Below are 18,936 nucleotides of genomic sequence, written 5' to 3'. Positions count from 1 at the left end.
TGCTGTGAAGGGGACGGGTTTAGAGGGATACGGGCCAAATGCAGGAAAATGGGTCTAGCCCAGATGGGCAACATGGTTGCCATATAGAGTTGAGTGAAGAGCTTGGAACCTTGTTATATAGCTCTGTGACTAATTCAATGATTACTTAGCAATAAAGATTAACTTTCTTTGTCACATGTGCATTGAAACATACAGTGAAATAAATCGTTTGCGTCAACGACCAACATCTTCTGAGGATGTGCTTGGGCCAGTTTGTACATGTTGCCATGCAGCATGCTCACAGCTTACTAACCCTAACTCATACTACTTTGGAATGTGAGACAAAACTGGAGGATGACCAGTCATGGGAAAATGTACAAACTCCTTACAAACAACAGCAGAAATTAAACCACCATCACTGATGCTGTAAAGAACCACAGTTCCCGGAAAACCGCATCAGTTAACCGTCTTCTCACACTGGCCACTTCAGTGACAACAGAACCAGAGAACCACATAACGTACAGAAATTGTTTCCATCTTCTAACAGTAAACCATGATAAAACACTAGTCAGGTCTTCTTCTGTATGTTAAAAAGGTCAAAGGGGAGAGGCCAGGCTTAGAGTGGTCCAGCAGTCTAAGCTCAAGGGTTCAGCTCAGGGCTAACAACCCTGGCTGGTAAAACAAAATTGTTACAGAAACAGCAATGACAAGTCCGTCTACATTTCAGTGTGATGATATTGCTGAGTCTCCACCCAGAACCTGGATGACTGACAGTAGTGAAAGCCAAAAGGAAGCTACTGACATGATGAAGGAAGCCCTGAACACCGCCGGAGATGGAGGCCCTTCATTAATGCGCTGAACATCAGTGGCGTAATGGACAGTAAGTAAGATGATAAGAGTCAAAGATCGAGTGGACAGTCATAGGCTTTCTCACAGGGCGGAAGTGGCTAATGTGAGGGGGTGGGCATGATTTTAAGGTGATTTTTGGAAAGTACAGGGAGGATGTCAGAGGCAGCGTTTTCACACAGAGAGTTGTGGGTGTGTGGAACACCCTTCTGGAGTGATGGTAGAGGCAGGAATACTAGGGGCATTTATAAAACTCTCAGACAAGCACATGGATGATCAGAAATTAGAGGGCTATGTAACAGGGGTGGGTTAGAGTGATCTTAGAGTAGGTTAAAAATTAGTCATAACATCGTGGGCGGAAAGATCTGTACTGAGCTGTGATGTACTATGCTCTATATTTAAAATGTCTGGTAGAGGTTCCGGTACAAGGTGACATGGCAATAACATTTGCATCTAAAATAGAAACAAGATCTGATGAAATAGAGAAATACACTGGACAATTTTTTTCGGAAGTGCTGTTTCCTCAGAATTTTTAATTTTGTTTAGAACACAAATATAATTTCAAACAACTTGTATCATGTAGGAATTTGGAGAAACAAGAGATTAACTTTCATTGAATAGAATGTGTTTAATTATACAATGGTGCTGCTGACATTTTGCAATAGTTCAACTAAGCTAAAAATGTTTTGTTGATGATTTTCATTTGTACTCAGTGTCTGAGGTTTCTCGCTTATGCGTCCAACAATAATCAGCCAGCACTGATGGATTCCAGTTGCCATGATACCGTTTCTCCATGACTGCAACGTCCCAGTGAATCCTTTCACCACGTTCGTCACTGACAGTGACAAGATTGGCAGGGAAGTCTAAATGGGAATGCCGAAAATGAATCTTTAGTGACATGTTGCACTTCATGGTTTTGTATGCTTGAAGCCTGTTGTCAACCAGCTGCACATAGTTTGGTGCTTTGTAGTTGCCAAGAAAATTTTCAACATGCCTTCCAATTGATTTTCCCTATAGAAGTTCTTCGAATTGCCTGTCATTAATGGCCTGTTTGATTTGTGGACCAACAAAAATGCCTTCCTTGATCTTAGCTTCAGTTATTCTGACTTGAATTATGAATTTAAATAACAAATACAGGCGATTTTTTTAAAAATTCAAGGAATTTCACGATGAATTACAAGATTAGCAGCTCAAAATCCATAAGATACACCTAGAAGTTTTCAGGAAGCAAAAACTTTGTTGTCCAGTGCTATTAAGGACACTTGCCAGACAGGTAACCAAGATGTGCAATATCAGTAAAGCAAACAGGGTCAGGAAACAGGGGTGACGGTGGAGCTGGTAGACCCATATCTCAGAGCCAGGGACCTGGATTCAAACCCTGACTTCAGCTGCTGTCTGAGTGCAGCTTGTTTGTTCTCCCTGTGATGGTTAACATTACCTCAGTGGGATGAAAGGTCTGGTTCTAGGCTACAGTATATGGCAAAGCGGCCAACGTAATTAAAGGCCCTACTCAACCCAGAACCTTCTTTTCTCTCCACCCCTCCTATTGAGAAGATAACAAAACACATTGCACAAGGCTCAAGGACAGCTTCTATCCCACTGAACGGTTCCATAACATGGACTCTCGACCTCACAATCAACCTTGTTATGGGCTTGCACTTATTGTCTACCTGCAATGCACTTTCTCTGTAACTGTAACAACTTGTTCTGTATTCTGCTATTTTTCCCTCATATTTCTTCAATGTACTGATGCATTGAAATAATTTGTATGAGCGAATTGCAAAGTAATGTTCTTAACCGTAACTTGGCATGTGTGACAATAATAAACCAATTTATCAATTCATATCAGTCTACGACTCTCCTTTAAGCAGTGATGATTAAAAGGCACAAAAGAGTCTGCAGATGCTGGGAGTGCAGAACAACACATGAAAAAATGCTGAAGGAACTCAAGCAGGTCAGGCAGCATCTATGAAGAGGATTAAACAGTCAACATTTCAGACTGAGACCGTTCATTAGCATTGATGGGGATGTTCTGATGAAGGATGAACTGCCTGTGATATTGGCTGTTACTGACCAGATTGTACAGTATACACATCATTTACAGGATCTGTCCAGGGGCCAGCACACAAATGCCATTACAAAGAAGTCCTCAAACTGCCTCTATTTTCCTCAGAAATTTGCCACGATTCGGCATGCGGCGATTTGGGAGGAGAAGATGGCGGCGCGACACAGCTCGCAGTGGCCACTCCGGCGGTGACATCTGTTATCTGTCAAGTAGGGTGCCGTACACAATCCTGATTTGATGGAGACGGATGTGAGAGCACGGAGGAACATCTGGAGAAACTTCTGAAACGCCTGCTTCGCTGCTGCTGTTACTGTGTGGTCCAGAATCTCCGGAGGGGAAGGCCCCCGAGTCCTCGGCCTTGCTTGTTGCTCGGCGGCCGGGGCGGGGTCGAAGCGCTCAGCAGGGGATGGTGCTCGGTGTTGAAGGGCCAGTTGGAGGCTCGAAATTTTTGGACGGACTCAGAGTCCGCTGCGGTCGGGCGCTTCCAATGCATCGGCAAGTTGGCGACGCTTGGAGGTTCATGGCAGGGAGTGTTTCTCCTTTCTACCGTCTGCCTGAGATGATGGGGCTATCGGGACTTTGAGACTTTTTTTTACCGCGCCCATGGTCTGCTCCTTATCAAATTATGGTATTGCTTTGCACTGTTGTAACTATATGTATATACAAACGTAATTATGTGGTTTTGTCAGTTTTAGTCTTGGTTTGTCCTGTGCTTCTTGTGATATCATTCTGGAGGAACATTGTATCATTTTTTAATGCATGCATTTCTAAATGACAATAAATGAGGACTGAGTGTCCTCATAATCTAATCTAATGTCATCTAAAACTTTGGCAAACTTCTAGAGCTGCACGGTGGAGATTATACTGATTGGTTGCATCATGGCCTGGTTTTGGATTACCAATGCCTTTGAATGGAAAAAGCTGACAAAAAGTAGTCGATCCAGCCTGATCCAGCACAGGTAACATCTTCCCCACCATTGAACACTTGTAGAAGGGACGCCGTCGCAGGAAAGCAGAATTCACTGTCAAAGGTCCCCACCATCCAGACCATGCTCTCTTCTCGATGCTGCCCTCAGGAAGGAGACACAGGAGCCTTAAAGTCCCACACCACCATGTCAGGAATAGTTATTACCCCACAACTATCAGGCTCTTGAACCAGAGGGGACAACTTCACTCACGCCTACACTGAACTGATTCCACAACCTATGGACTCATTTTTAAAAACTCTAAACTAACGTTCTTGATATTTATTGCCTATTTATTAATTTTGTTTTGTATTTATACAGTTGGTTAGGGTGGTGGGCTGGAGGTTCGTCCCTGCCAAAGGAGATGTGAGGAGCTCCTTCCCTCCATTAGCCCTTGGGCAAGATGTAGCACCTGCTTAGCCTGCCTCTGGTCAAAGCCATGTGAATAGGGGGTGGATAGTCACACGAGCAGCTGGTGCAGATCACAAGTCCTGGTTATGCGACCACTGACATCAGGCAGACAATCTCTGAAGAGTATTGATAATAGCCGGGGTCACCCGTCTTGAAAAGCACTGAGCAGGAGACAATGGCAAACCACTTCTGTAGAAAAACTTGGCAAGAGCAATCGAGTGAGTGAGGCCTCTGTCTGTCAGGGTCGACCCAGGATATTGCGTTCTAGCTGTTTAGATACGCAAGCCTGGGCAGTACAATATGGACAGCAAGCTGTTGGCCATGTAGCAAGCTCCCACTCGCCAGACGTCTGATGAACCCAAGGGAACGGCAGAGGCTGAAACAGTTTGGTATCAGCAGCATTGCAGGAATTGCCAGTCAGCAATCAATTCAACGTAGGACTGCCATAGGGACCCCAGCTTCCCTCAGGATTTACTCCCGAAGCCTTCCCCCTGAATCAGTTTAACCACAAGGTAGTGGAGGTTTGAGCCCCATCTGTCCAAAGCGACTTTTTTTTAAGGTGCCAGTAACTCGCCTTTGTCCCTTCTCCTGTTAGTAAAAACGGTTCCTCTGGGTTTAATAGCTAAGCCACACGCAAAGGCCGGGAGCTGGACTTGGTTGTCAGAGGCTATTTGAGACGCACGCCATTGGAAGCATTTAATAGGTAGTGGGACCTTATCCCTATTACCACCCATGGCCATAATAACCTCAAGGAAAGCCAATATCATACGATATTTCACATAATGATGATGATGATGACAGTTTGTTGTCTTCTGCATATTGACTGTTTGCATGTCTTTATTGTATGTGGCTTTTCATTGATTTTATTGTGTCTCTTTGTATTTTTTGTGAATGCAGACAAGAAAATGACTCTCATGGTGGCATACATGTACTTTCATAATAAGTTTACTTTGAACTTTGATTTATAGTTGTTGGCATTTGGATTAAAATTATGAAAATTCTGATATACGCAAATAAGGTTTGAAAGGAAAAATGCCAACAAGTGGAGAACATCAGCTTAAAATAATTGGCAGAAGAGGCTACGTTACGATCTGGACCACACAACTCGAAAAAAAATGAAAATCAGAAATCAGAATCAGATTTAATATCACTGGTATAGATCATGAAATTTGTTGTTACACAGCAGCAATACATCACAATACGTAATAACAAAACCTGAAAATTACTGTAAGTTTAAAAAGTTAAATAACTAGAGCAAAAAGAAAGAAAAAATGTACTGAGTTGGCGTTCATGGGTTCAGTGTCCATTCAGAAATCTGATGGCAGAGGGAAAGAAGCTGTTCCTGAATCATTGAGTGTCTGCCTTCAGGCTCCTGAACCTCCTCTATGACTGAGGGAATGAGAACAAGCCATGACCTGGGTGATGGGGTGCTTAATGATGGATGCCATATTTTTGAGGCATCACTCTTGAAGATGTCCTGGATGCCGGGGAGGCTAGAGCCCATGATGGAGCTGACTGAGTTTGCATCCTTCTGCAGCTTGCTTCGATCCTGTGCAGTAGAAACCTCCTCGCCCCCACCATACCAAACAGTGATGCAGCCAGTTGGAATTCTCTCCATGGTACTACGGCAGTTAAGGAAGTTAAATGATACATTGCCCTTGATTGCAAAAGGTTTTGCATTCATGGGCACTGTACAGAGCTGGGATGAATTCCCATCTGAAATGAGTACGATTAGCTTAACCTGTGGGATGTGGGAGGAAACTGGAAATCCCAGGGAAAATCCATGTGATCTCAAGGGGAATGTACACACACACACACACAGTATCAAACAGGATCAAACCAGAACCGCGGGAGTTGAGTTTCTAAAACTGTGCCAACTCATTCAACTTTCCCAACCTATCAGCATTGGATAGAGGGGCGTCCTTTCATAATAGAGATGAGGAGGAATTCATTTAGCCAGAGAGTGGTGAATCTGTGGAATTCATTGCCGCAGGCAGCCATGGGACCAAATCTTCAGGAATATTAAAGGCAGAGGTTGACAGATTCTTGATTAGTCAGGGCATAAAGAGATACGGGGAAAAGGCAAGAGACTGGGACCAAGAGGAAGAATGGATCAGCTGTGAGGAAATGCCACAGCAGACTCGATGGGTCAAATGCCTTAATTCTGCTCCCATGTTTTACGGTTATTCCTCAATTCCCTTCATGCTCCTATACCCACTGGCAGGTCATCTGCAGTGAACTGACAGTAATTCAATTTGCCCTGCCTCAGGATTCAAGGCTGCTGGCTACATTACCTCTCTGGGTGTCCTTCATCCAGTAACGCTCTACACGTCTTCGAGAGCTCGCAAATATTCTCTGCGTAATCGTCGATAGTCTGCTCCAGGGTCAGGTGCTTCTTCAACAGCTGGAGAGAGCTCTGCTCATCCTACGTCAAGAACAGTACAAACACCTCATGAAAAAAACTGCTGTTCTAAACAAAATGCCTCACAGGAGAACAGAGTGGCAATGTAGAAATGGGAGCATCAACTTCAGTGACCTCTTGAATGCAATGAGACTTCTACTAAGACAAACATCACATTGATTCCCAAATATTTTGGAACCCTCTGTATGAAAGGTGGCAATAGCATTGGAAAGGATCCAGAGGAGGTCCATGAGAACAAGACTGGGAATGAAAGGGTTAATGTATGAGGAGCGTTTGATAGCTCTGGGCCTGTACTTGCTGGAGTTTAGAAGAAATGGGGGGGAGGGGGGAATCGCATTCACATATCTAATCGCATCAATTGCATCAATCTATTGAATATTCAAAGACCAAGATAGAGTGGATGTGGAGAGGATGTGCCCAATCACAGAGGACCAGAGGATCAGAATAGAAGGATGTCCCTTTAGAACAGAGATGAGAAGAAATGTTTTTAGCCAATGCATGGTGATTCTGTGGAGGCCAAGCCATTAAAGTGGAGGTTGAAAGGTTCTTGATTAATAAAGGGTGTCAACAGTTATGGGGAGAGGGCAGGAGAGAATGGGGTTGAGGGGGTAAAAAAAATCCATGATGGAATGGCGGAGCGGACTTGACCGACCAAATAGCCTAATTCTGTTTTCGTGTCTTATGTTGCGACATTTCCAAACACCCAACATCATTCCCAGGTTCACCTGCATCCCACTTCTAGTGAAAAGATCCACCCAGCCGTCCACTAGTGGGTAGGCAAAAGATGTTGGGATTTACTGTGACTGTCACAGCCTTCTCACCAATCAAATAATTAACTGAAAACCTTCCATTCGTTTCCCTCAGACCGACAGTTCACAAATCATGTTTTAAGTCATTTCAAAAATTCTGAGTGGAAAGTCAATAAATTTTCAAATGAACTTTTAATTGCCAAACCTCACTGAAATTGTGTATTTATTTTGCATTAAGAAGTGCGTTCGACAAAGGTCTCCTTCGACAACTCTCCCCTGCTTTACCGCTGCAGAGTATCCGGAAAAAAGTTTCTTATTCCATCAGCTCCCCCTTCTGCTCCCACACAACCTCCCTACTCATTCATCTTCTGCTTGGGCTCGCACAATTTGCAGATGGGTCAGCATCTGCAGCCAGCCTAATTTGAAGTTGGGGGCCAGAATTAACTGCAGGAAGCTCTTCAGCAGCTGGCCCGGCCATTCCAACGCTCCCTTTCACAGTCAGTCGACTACCTGAAGACGCTGGAGGACTAGCTCAGAGGGAAGCAGCAAGAATTGGTTAGAGCAGACTGGGGGGGGGGAGGGAGAAGGGGGGAGAGAGGGGGGAGGGGAGGGGGGAGGGGGGAGGGGAGGGGGAGAGGGGGGAGAGGGAGAGGGGGGAGAGGGGGGAGAGGGAGAGAGGGGGAGAGGGGGAGAGGGGGAGAGGGGGAGAGGGGGAGAGGGAGAGAGGGAGGAGAGGGGGAGGAGAGGGGGAGGAGAGGGGGGAGGGGGGGAGAGGGGGAGAGGGGGGAGGGGGGAGAGGGGGGAGAGGGGGAGAGGGGGGAGGGGGGAGAGGGGGGAGAGGGGGAGAGGGGGGAGGGGGGGAGAGGGGGGAGAGGGGGGAGAGGGGAGGGGAGAGAGGGAGAAGAGAGGGAGAGAGGGAGAGAGGGAGGAGGGAGAGAGAGGGAGAGAGGGGAGAGGGGGAGAGGGGGGAGAGGGGGGAGGGGGAGAGGGGGAGAGGGGGAGAGGGGGAGAGGGGGAGAGGGGGAGAGGGGGAGAGGGGGAGAGGGGGAGAGGGGGAGAGGGGGAGAGGGGGAGAGGGGGAGAGGGGGAGAGGGGGAGAGGGGGAGAGGGGGAGGGGGAGAGGGAGAGAGGGAGAGAGGGAGAAGAGAGGGAGAGAGGGAGAGAGGGAGAGAGGGAGAGAGGGAGAGAGGGAGAGAGAGGGAGAGAGAGGGAGAGAGAGGAGAGAGAGGGAGAGAGAGGGAGAGAGAGGGAGAGAGAGGGAGAGAGAGGGAGAGAGAGGGAGAGAGAGGGAGAGAGAGGGAGAGAGAGGGAGAGAGAGGGAGAGAGAGGGAGAGAGGGGGAGAGAGGGGGAGAGAGGGAGAGAGAGGGAGAGAGAGGGAGAGAGAGGGAGAGAGAGAGAGAGAGAGGGAGAGAGAGGGAGAGAGAGGGAGAGAGAGGGAGAGAGAGGGAGAGAGGGGGAGAGAGAGGGAGAGAGGGAGAGAGAGAGGGAGAGAGAGGGAGAGAGAGGGAGAGAGGGAGAGAGGGAGAGAGGGAGAGAGGGAGAGAGGGGGAGAGAGGGAGAGAGGGGGAGAGAGGGAGAGAGAGGGAGAGAGGGAGAGAGGGAGAGAGGGAGGAGAGGGGGAGGAGAGGGGGAGAGAGGGGGAGAGAGGGGGAGAGGGGGGAGAGGGGGGAGGGGGGAGAGGGGGAGAGGGGGGAGAGGGGGAGAGGGGGGAGAGGGGGGAGAGGAGGGAGAGGAGAGGGGGGAGAGGGGAGGGAGGGAGAGAGGGGGAGAGGGAGGGGGAGAGGGAGTGGGGAGAGGGAGTGGGGAGAGGGAGTGGGGAGAGGGAGTGGGGAGAGGGAGTGGGGAGAGGGAGTGGGGGAGAGGGGGAGGAGGGGAGAGAGGGAGAGAGGGAGAGAGGGGGAGAGAGGGAGGAGAGAGGGAGGAGAGAGAGGGGGAGAGGGGGAGAGAGGGGGAGAGGGGGAGAGAGAGGGGGAGAGGGGGAGAGGGGGAGAGAGAGGGGGAGAGGGGGAAGAGGGGGAAGAGGGGGGAAGAGGGGGGAAGAGGGGGAAGAGGGGGAAGAGGGGGAAGAGGGGGAAGAGGGGGAAGAGGGGGAAGAGGGGGAAGAGGGGAGAGAGGGGGAGAGAGGGGGAGAGAGGGGAGAGAGGGGGGAGAGAGAGAGAGGGGAGAGAGGGGGAGAGAGAGAGGGAGAGAGAGGGGAGAGAGAGGGGGAGAGAGAGAGGGGAGAGAGAGGGGGAGAGAGAGGGGGTGAGAGAGAGGGGGAGAGAGGGGGTGAGAGAGAGGGGGTGAGAGAGAGGGGGTGAGAGAGAGGGGGTGAGAGAGAGGGGGTGAGAGAGAGGGGGTGAGAGAGGGGGTGTGAGAGAGGGGTGAGAGAGAGGGTGTGAGAGAGAGGGTGAGAGAGAGGGGTGAGAGAGAGGGTGAGAGAGAGGGTGAGAGAGAGGGTGAGAGAGAGGGTGAGAGAGAGGGTGAGAGAGAGGGGGAGAGAGAGTGTGCGTGTGCATGCGTGTCTGAACATCGATCAGGGCAGAAGAATGAATGAAAAAAATTGGATTCCTCTGAAGCATTTTCATCCGCACATCTTTCATCCTGACCCCACGCCCACACAGACATGGGGCTCAAGGTGGAAGAGGTTGCTGTTTCCACCAGGAGCTCCTCACCTTTCCTTTCTCATCCGTCATCATGTGCAGCTCCTGCTCGCTCAACCAGGACTCCACCTCGCTGGCGTCGAAGTAATATTGCTGGGCTTGCTGCATCGCGAGCAACCTCTGCTGTCGCTGCTGTGTCTCCTCTTGCAACGCGGCCCACAGCTCCTGGAGCCTCTCCAGACTCAGACGCACGGCATCAGCCTCCGGGCTCTGGATCGAAGCAATGTGTCCGGCCCTCTCTATCACATCGCCGATCCGGGGCTGGTGGCCTTGGATCTCCCGCTGGAGAGTCTATGAACATCAAAGAGACCGAGCGTCACACAGAGCTGGGAGGGTTCTTGGTTAAGGGACTCAAAACAGTTACGACATCTGGGACTGCACAGGTAAGAATGACTATGGTAAGGCAGGACTGTGGAGACACAGGAAACCGCAGATGCTGGAATCTGGAGGAACAAACCATCTGCAGGAGGAACTCAGCGAGTCAAGCAGCATCCGTTGGGAGTGGAGGGTCCTACTGTAGGGTTTTGACCCAAAACATCAACAGTTAAACTATTGTTGGAATATTGCACCCATTTCTGGTCACCTTGTTATCAGGAGGATGCGGAAGCTTTAGAGAGGATGCAGAGGAGATTTACCAGGATGCTGCCCGGATCACAGAGCAAGTCCTATGAGGACAGATTAACCATATAACAATTACAGCATGAAAACAGGCCATCTGGGCCCTTCTAGTCCGTGCCGAGCTCTTACTCTCACCTAGTCCCACCGACCTGCACTCAGCCCATAACCCTCCATTCCTTTCCTGTCCATATAGCTGTCCAATTTAACTTTAAATAACAACATCGAACCTGCCTCAACCACTTCTGCTGGAAGCTCGTTCCACACAACCACCACTCTCTGAGTAAAGAAGTTCCCCCTCATGTTACCCCTAAACTTTTGCCCTTTAACTCGCAACTCATGTTCCCTTGTTTGAATCTCCCCCACTCTCAATGGAAAAAGCCTATCCACGCCAACTCTATCAATCCCCCTCATAATTTTAAACACCTCTATCAAGTCCCCCCTCAACCTTCTACGCTCCAAAGAATAGAGACCTAAGCAACACACATCAAAGGGACATTTTCCCGGGGTGGAAATAGCTAATACAAGGGGGCATAATTTTAAGGTGATTGGAAAAAAGTAGAGGGGGGAATATAAGAGGTAAGTTTTATTACACAGAGAGTGGTGGGTGCAAGGAATGGCTTGCCAGGGACAGATAATATTAGGGGCATTTAAGGGAGAGAGGGAGAGGGAGAGAGAGAGAGAGGGGGGAGGGGGAGGGGGAGAGGGGGGAAGAGGGGGGAGGGGGAGAGAGGGAGAGGGGGGGAGAGAGAGAGAGAGAGAGACAGACAGACAGACAGACAGACAGACAATTGATAGAAAAATGTAGGGCATTAAAGGAGGGAAGAGTTAGATTGAACTTGGAGCAGGTTGAAAGCTCAGCAGCACATCGTGGGCCGAATGAGGCTGTACTGTGCTGTGTCAGAATCAGATTTAATATCACTAGTATATTTTGTAAAATCTGTTGACTTTTTAGCAGCAGTGCAGTGCAGTACATAATAATAGAGAAAAACTGAATTACAGTAAGTTTATATATATTAAATAGTTAAATTAAATAAGCAATGCAAAAATAAAAATAAAAAATAGTGAGGTAGTGTTCATGGGTTCAATGTTCATTCAGAAATCTGATGGTAGAGGGGAAGAAGTTGTTCCCGAATTGTTGAGAGTGTAACTTCAGGCTCCTGTACTTCCTTCCTGATGGTAGCAATGAGAAGAGGGCATGTCCTGGGTGATATGGGGAGGAGGGGGGGGGACCTTAATGTTGGAAGCCACCTTTTTGAGGCATCGCTCCTTGAAGAAGTCCTGGATGCTGGGGAGGATAATGTCCTTGATGATGGAGCTGAGTTCACAACTTTCTGCAGCTTACTTCAATCCTGTGCAGTAGCCCCCACCCCACACCCTTCCATCATACCAGTGATTCAAGCCAGTTAGTACATTCTGCACAGTACATCTGTAGAAATTTTCAAGTAGTATCCTATATCCTAAGTTTCTTTCCTTCCGCCGATGCTGCTCAGCCTAACGAATTCCTCCAGCAGATTGTTGCTAAGTTACCGTGCGTCAGCTTTTCTGCCAATGGGTGAGCGACTGCTAATTCACTCATCTATTAAATTATGAAATAGCATTTACTCCAAAGGCAGGCAACATCTGAAGCTTGACCCATCCAGGCAGGGGTTCCATACAGGGAATGGACAATCTGTCACACTCCTCAGACAGCCACCTGCCTTTTAAACCCTCCTCTCTGCAATTTTCCATGGGCAAAATAAGCATTTCATCCCACTTACTCCACGCCTGGTGATGCAGACCCTGCAGACAACATACGTACTGTTGGGAAAACATATGCAGCATTTAGAACCAGTGGTGATGAAGAGGTGGAATAGAGGTACATCTCTACCGAAGGAGATGTAAGGCACTCCTTCCCTCCACCCTTGGGCAAGCTATAGCACCTGCTTAGCCCCCCCTCCCCACCTCCTCCCAGTCAGCATCACGTGAAGCCATGGGAGCAGGTGGTGGATGGTCGTATGAGCAGCCGGTGCAGAATATAACAAGTCCCGGTTATGTGGCCTCTGACACCAGGCAGACAATCTCTGAAGAGTATTGATAATGGCTGGGGTCAACCATCTGGTAAAGACACTGCCCAGAAGAAGGCAGTGACAAACCACTTCTGCTGAAAAATTTTCCAAAAGCAAGCATGGTCACAGACCGTGGTCGCCCACATCGTATGACATGACACGCAATAAATGAATAGTGATGACGTATTAGCAACGGATATTCCACCGGGTGTGGGTGTGACTCAGAGGAGAGGATGGTTGCTGAGGGAACCTTCTGGGGTGTGACAGAACACATACAAAGTGCTGGAGGAACTCAACAACTCGGGCGACCTCTATGGAGACAGCATCCCTTCCACAGATGCTGCCTGACTTGCTGAGTTCCTCCAGCATTTTGTGTGTTTGTTGCTCAAGGTTTACAACAGCCGCAGAAATCTCTTGTGGATTGGCGGCAATGAGAGCACAGGTACTTGCGGCTTGGAGACACAAGAGAATGGCTGATGCTGGAATCTGGAGCAACTAAGTAACAGCCGGAAGAACTCAAAGTTGCTGGTGAACGCCGCAGGCCAGGCAGCATCTCTAGGAAGAGGTACAGTCGACGTTTCGGGCCGAGACCCTTCGTCAGGACTAACTGAAGGAAGAGCTAGTAAGAGATTTGAAAGTGGGAGGGGGAGGGGGAGATCCAAAATGATAGGAGAAGACAGGAGGGGGAGGGATGGAGCCAAGAGCTGGACGGGTGATTGGCAAAAGGGATATGAGAGGATCATGGGACAGGAGGCCCAGGGAGAAAGAAAAGACAAAAGGGGGGAAAACCAGAGGATGGGCGAGGGGTATAGTGAGAGGGACAGAGGGAGAAAAAGGAGAGAGAGACAAAGAATGTGTGTATATAAATAAATAACGGGTGGGGTACGAGGGGGAGGTGGGGCATTAGCAGAAGTTAGAGAAGTCAATGTTCATGCCATCAGGTTGGAGGCTACCCAGACGGAATATAAGGTGTTGTTCCTCCAACCTGAGTGTGGCTTCACCTTTACAGCAGAGGAGGCCGTGGATAGACATGTCAGAATGGGAATGGGATGTGGAATTAAAATGTGTGGCCACTGGGAGATCCTGCTTTCTCTGGTGGACAGAGCGTAGGTGTTCAGCGAAACGACCTCCCAGTCTGCGTCGGGTCTCGCCAATATATAGAAGGCCACATCGGGAGCACCGGACGCAGTATATCACCCCAGCCGACTCACAGGTGAATGATGCAGGGTCTTGACCAGAGACGATATCAACTCCTTTTGGTACACTGACATTTATAAATCAAACTATTGAGTACAGGAGATAGGATGTTATGCTCAAGTTGTACAAGACATTGGGGAGGCCAAATTTGGAGTAGTGTGTTCAGTTTTGGCCATCAATCTACAGGGAAGATGTAAATAAGGTTGAAAGAGTACAGAGAAAATTTACAAGGTTGTTGTTCAGTCTGGAAGACCAGTGTTATAAGGAAAGACAGAATAGGTCAAGATTTATCCCTTGGAATGTAGAACATTGAGAGGAGATTTGATAGAAGTATACAAAATTATGAGGGGTACAGATAGGGTAAATGCAAGCAGGCTTCTTCCGCTGAGTTTGGGTGGGACTATAACCAGAGGTCTCAGGTTAAGGGAGAAAGGTGAAAAGTTTAAGGGGAACGCGAGGGGAAAACTCTTCACTCAGAGGGTTGAGAGTACGTGGAACGAGCTGCCAGCAGAAGTGGTGCATGCGAGCTCGATTTCAACACTTAAGAGGAGTTAAGATAGGTACATGGATAGTAGGCATATGGAGGACTATGGTCCCGGTGTAGGTCAATGAGAGTAGGCAATTTAAAAAGGTTCAGTCCTCTGACGGCCCTATCGGTATTGTTGCAGGACAAGATATCAAGCTGAAGACATCTGATTTACATATTTTAGCCTTTAGCTCTCTTATAGCTAGGAGGAGGCTTTTGTTTAAATGGAAGGATGGTTTTCCTCTTACTTATGCTCAATGGTTATACGATGTTCTGTCATGCTTAGATTTAGAGAAGATTCGTATCAATTTCTGAATCGTGTCAAGACTTTCAAATGTTGTGGGGACCTTTTCTGAATTATTTTCAAAACCTTCAATTCATTGTTTAAATTCAGATGTTGGCTATTATTATTTTTTGTTATATGAGAAGGTATTTTACCTTTTTTTCTCCTTAATAAACAGCTTCGGTCTTGGTAGGGGTTAGGATTCTTTTTTTTGTAATAAATTAGTATATTTCAATGTAACTATTGATTAACACATGAATACGGGGTAATGAGATTATTCTTATGGATAGATATAATGTAATTGGTAGTTTTTTAAAATCTTTTTTGACCTATATAGATACTTTCTTGTACTTGTATTCTTCTATGTAGAAACTAATTTAAAAAATTGGAAAGAAAAAGGTTCAGCAAGAGCTAGATGGGCCAAAGGGCCTGTTTCTGTACTGTACTTTTCTATGACTCCTTCAGCTGCACAGATACTGCTCAAGCCCCTGAGTTCCTCCTGCAGTTTGCTGGCTGCTTGTGGCTTGGACGGGTATCCAGCCTGTTGGTACTGATACCCAGGTTGCCCATTATCACTCTCGTCATCTCAGAGAGTGGTGCAGCGGGTAGTGTTAACCACCCCAACCAACTCACAGTTCCTACAACCCAGGTTCCTCCCTGAACTTCGGTGCTGTCGGTGTGGAGTTTGCATGCTCCCCCTGTGATCGTGTGGCTCTTGTTTTATCCTGCATCTCAGAGGAGTGTGAAGAGTCAAATACCTGCAACAAATAGCCCCTTTCATGCAGGTGGGCAGCAGGAGAAATGACACAAAGCTGGCCCATTTAAACCCAAGCATGGTCACATGGAATTAAAACTATTGGGAATGCTCCAGAAGCCAGCAACAACTCGATGGGGCAAGTGGCCTCCTTCCATATCTTAAACAAATACAGAATTCTCTGTGCCTGTCACTCACCTGAAGTTTCTTCAGAAGAAGCTGTACCGTTTGTAGATTGATACCGTGGTCCTTGGACTTGGCCAATGGCAAACGTTCCTCAACCCAGAGCTGTGAGACATAAAACACTGGGCAGGCACTCAAGATACTAAGAATCAACTTAAATAGTTATACGATTATATTATGATATAGCAGCATTGCAGTATTTCTATACAATATAAGAGGCATTGTGATATACAGGCCATCCCCAGGTTACCAAAGCCATATTTATGGAGAAGACCAATACACATGAACAAGGTCCTATATTATTCATTATTAAACTTAAAATTCCAACGTACATGAATCCATTCCTACGAATGCAGAACTAGCTTTTTTCTACTTTTAGGCCATGTTCTTTCTTAAACTGGGCAATGATTTTTTCCCCCCCAAAGTGTCGCTCCCTCTAAAATTGTTTTTGTTTATGATACTCCATTTGAAGCTGAACACAAGTACAATTTCAGACTACTTTATCACATTGGAATTTGGAGAAGCAAGACGTAACTTTTTTTTAATATAATGTGTTTAATTGCATAACGGCACTGTTAAACATATTATATCAACTAAGCTAAAAATGTTTTGTTGATGATTTTCATTTGTAGTTAGTGCTTGAGGCTTCTCGCTTAACTGTCCAACGGTAAGTGTTACAGCCAGCAAAATGACTAAATAGATATCCGGTGGTGTATGCTGCTGTCAGACAGCGGCCCCTATACTTGAACGATCCCTCTCTTTTGTTGGGAGCAAAGGCCTGTCGGTGCTCGAGTCAGTGGGGCTTGGAGAAGCCGCACAGAATGTTGTAACATTGGAACAGTGAGTTGCTGGCCTCCCCTCTCGTTGTTGCAAGAGAGATCTCTTTCTCTCTGCCTCAGTGGTGAGAGGGAGCCTGTCTGAGATAAGTGCTGCGTTATGGACTGTAGTTTTTGATGGTGGTTGGGGGAGGGGGGGGTCAGCTGGTGCAAGGGGGGGACAGCGGGAGTGAGAGGGTTAACACTTTTGCATGGGACGGGCAGGGGGAGCTCTGGGGTTCTGATTTTCCGTCATTCATTGTTTGGAGTTTCTTGTTTTGTGGATGTCTGTGAAGAGCAAGAATTTCAGATTGTATAGTGTATGCATTTTCTGATATAAAGTTGAACCATTCTGAGATGGTGCTTTTTCCACATGACCAATACATGATGTAAAAGCACATTTCATAGACATTGGTACAAGAAGCCCTTCTATGAGCTTGGTGTGAGTGACAGTGATGCACAAATAGTAAAGACAGTTTGTTGTAACCACGTGTCATGCTTTTGTGCTGTTGTGCTTACCATCTCATCTTCCATGTCCCGTGTGATCTGGTGGACCTCTTTGGATGCCAACAGAATCCTCCGTCTTTGCTTCAGTGGCTCAATCAGACGCACAATTCTTGTTTCCACGACATTCTGCTTCTCAATGACCTCTTCTTTTCCGGAACCTTCCTGTTGCAGGGTTGCAGCCTGGGCTTGCAACTCTCCCACCTCCTTGTACCAGCCCTCCATCTGGCTCTCCAGTACCTGCAGATCCAAATCAACCAATGTCATTGAGTAAACTTCCAAAATGACCAACAGCGTCCAGCTAATCACATACAACCCAACTACAAGCTGTACAAGGTGTTGGCAAGACTGCATTTAGAGTATTGTCTGCAGTTTTGGTCCCCGTGCTTGTAGAATGTTGTCACTAAACTGGCAAGAGAGCAGAAAAAATCTACAAGGCTGATGCCAAGACTCAAGCATCTGAATTATGAAGAGAGCTTCGTCATATTCATAGAAAAGTACAGCACAGAAATCTGCCCTTTGGCCCATCTAGTCCATGCTGAAACTATTTAAGCTGCCTACTCCCATCAATCTGCACAAGGACCACAGCCCTCCGTACCCCTACTGTCCATGGCTCATTCTACACTCGCACAACCTTCTGAGTGAAGAGGCTTCCGCTCATGTTCCCCTTAAACTTATAACCTTTCACCCTTAACCCATGACCTCTGGTTGTAGTCCACCCAATCTCATTGGAAAATGCATTCCTATCTGTATCTATCATAATTTTGTATACCTCTGTTAAATTTCTTGTCAATCTTCTACATTCTAAAGAATAAAGCCCTAGCCTAGTCAATCTTTCCTTATAATTCAGGTCCTCCAGATCTGGCAACAATCTTGTAAATTTTCTCTATACTCTTTCAACCTTATTTACATCTTTCCTGTAGGTAGTTGACCAAAACTTCACACATACTCCAAATTTGGACTCACCAATGCCTCATACAACTTCAAAATATAACATCCCATGTCCTGTACTCAACACTGAGTTATGAACGCCTGGAGAGCCATGTTGGCTGGAGTCAAGGCTTTATGCTTTGGCTCCTGGTAGTGTCACCAACACCAAATAGGTCAAAGTTTAGAGGCCACACTAAGAGAGGTCCACCAGTCCTCTAGGTTTGGGGGTTCAGCTCAGGGCTAACAACCCTGACTGACAAAACAAAATTGTTATGGAAACAACAATGAAGAATCCTTCTACATCTGAGTGTGACGGTATTCCTGAGTCTCTACCCGGGACTTGCGTGACGGATGGTAGTGAAAACCGAGAGGAAGCTACTGACATGATGAAGGAAACCCTGAACACCACCAGAGATGGAGGACCTTCATTGCTGCCCTAAACACCAGCAATGTAACGGGCAGTAAGTGAGTACACAAGAGGAGAAGAGGCCTAGGACATGATCATATAGAATAGTGGGGCAGGCTTGAGGGCCTACTCCTGCTCCTGTGGGTGATGGGAAAACCAACTCTAGGTAAAGACCAATGAGACCAAAGACTGAGCTGAGTAAAACCTTTAACAAACTTGTACAGGTAGGTAACACCTACCTCACTCAAAGGACGGTTTCAGTTCACTTATATCAATGCAGGGCCAAGGATTCCACTCAAATACCAACATCCTAAGCTGCTTACTTTAATATGTGCTGTCACAGGTTCATAGAGTCATAGAAAAGTACAGCACAGATACAGGCCATTTGGCCCATCTAGTCCATGCTGAAAGCACTAAGCTGCCTCCTCCCATTGACTGCACTGGGAGCATGACCCTCCATACCCCTACCATCCATGTACCTACCCAAACCTCAAACACTGAAATCGAGCTCACATGCACCACTGGCAGCTCATTCCATATCCCCCATGACCTTCTGAGTGAAGAAGTTCCCGTTAAAACTTTTCACCTTTCACCA

The 18,936-nt window shown here is 47.3% G+C and overlaps 1 protein-coding gene across 8 annotated transcripts in view; it reads right to left on the bottom strand.

The window, feature by feature from the left end:
- Nucleotides 1-18,936, bottom strand: part of LOC134352634 (spectrin beta chain, non-erythrocytic 1-like) — a 223,155-nt gene that overhangs the window by 50,381 nt on the left and 153,838 nt on the right. For all 8 annotated transcript variants that reach the window (XM_063059956.1, XM_063059955.1, XM_063059954.1 and 5 more), the window contains 4 exons: nucleotides 17,021-17,245; nucleotides 15,702-15,791; nucleotides 10,093-10,371; nucleotides 6,561-6,691 (listed from right to left, as the gene is read on the bottom strand). In XM_063059956.1, coding sequence (XP_062916026.1) covers nucleotides 6,561-6,691; nucleotides 10,093-10,371; nucleotides 15,702-15,791; nucleotides 17,021-17,245 — 725 coding nt within the window. The remainder of the gene's footprint in view (nucleotides 1-6,560; nucleotides 6,692-10,092; nucleotides 10,372-15,701; nucleotides 15,792-17,020; nucleotides 17,246-18,936) is intronic.

Source organism: Mobula hypostoma, chromosome 10 (assembly GCF_963921235.1).
Source record: "Mobula hypostoma chromosome 10, sMobHyp1.1, whole genome shotgun sequence".
NCBI classification, from domain to species: domain Eukaryota; kingdom Metazoa; phylum Chordata; class Chondrichthyes; order Myliobatiformes; family Myliobatidae; genus Mobula; species Mobula hypostoma.
The sequence above is the reverse complement of the archived record's forward strand: the minus strand, read 5'-3'. Positions and strand labels throughout refer to the sequence as shown.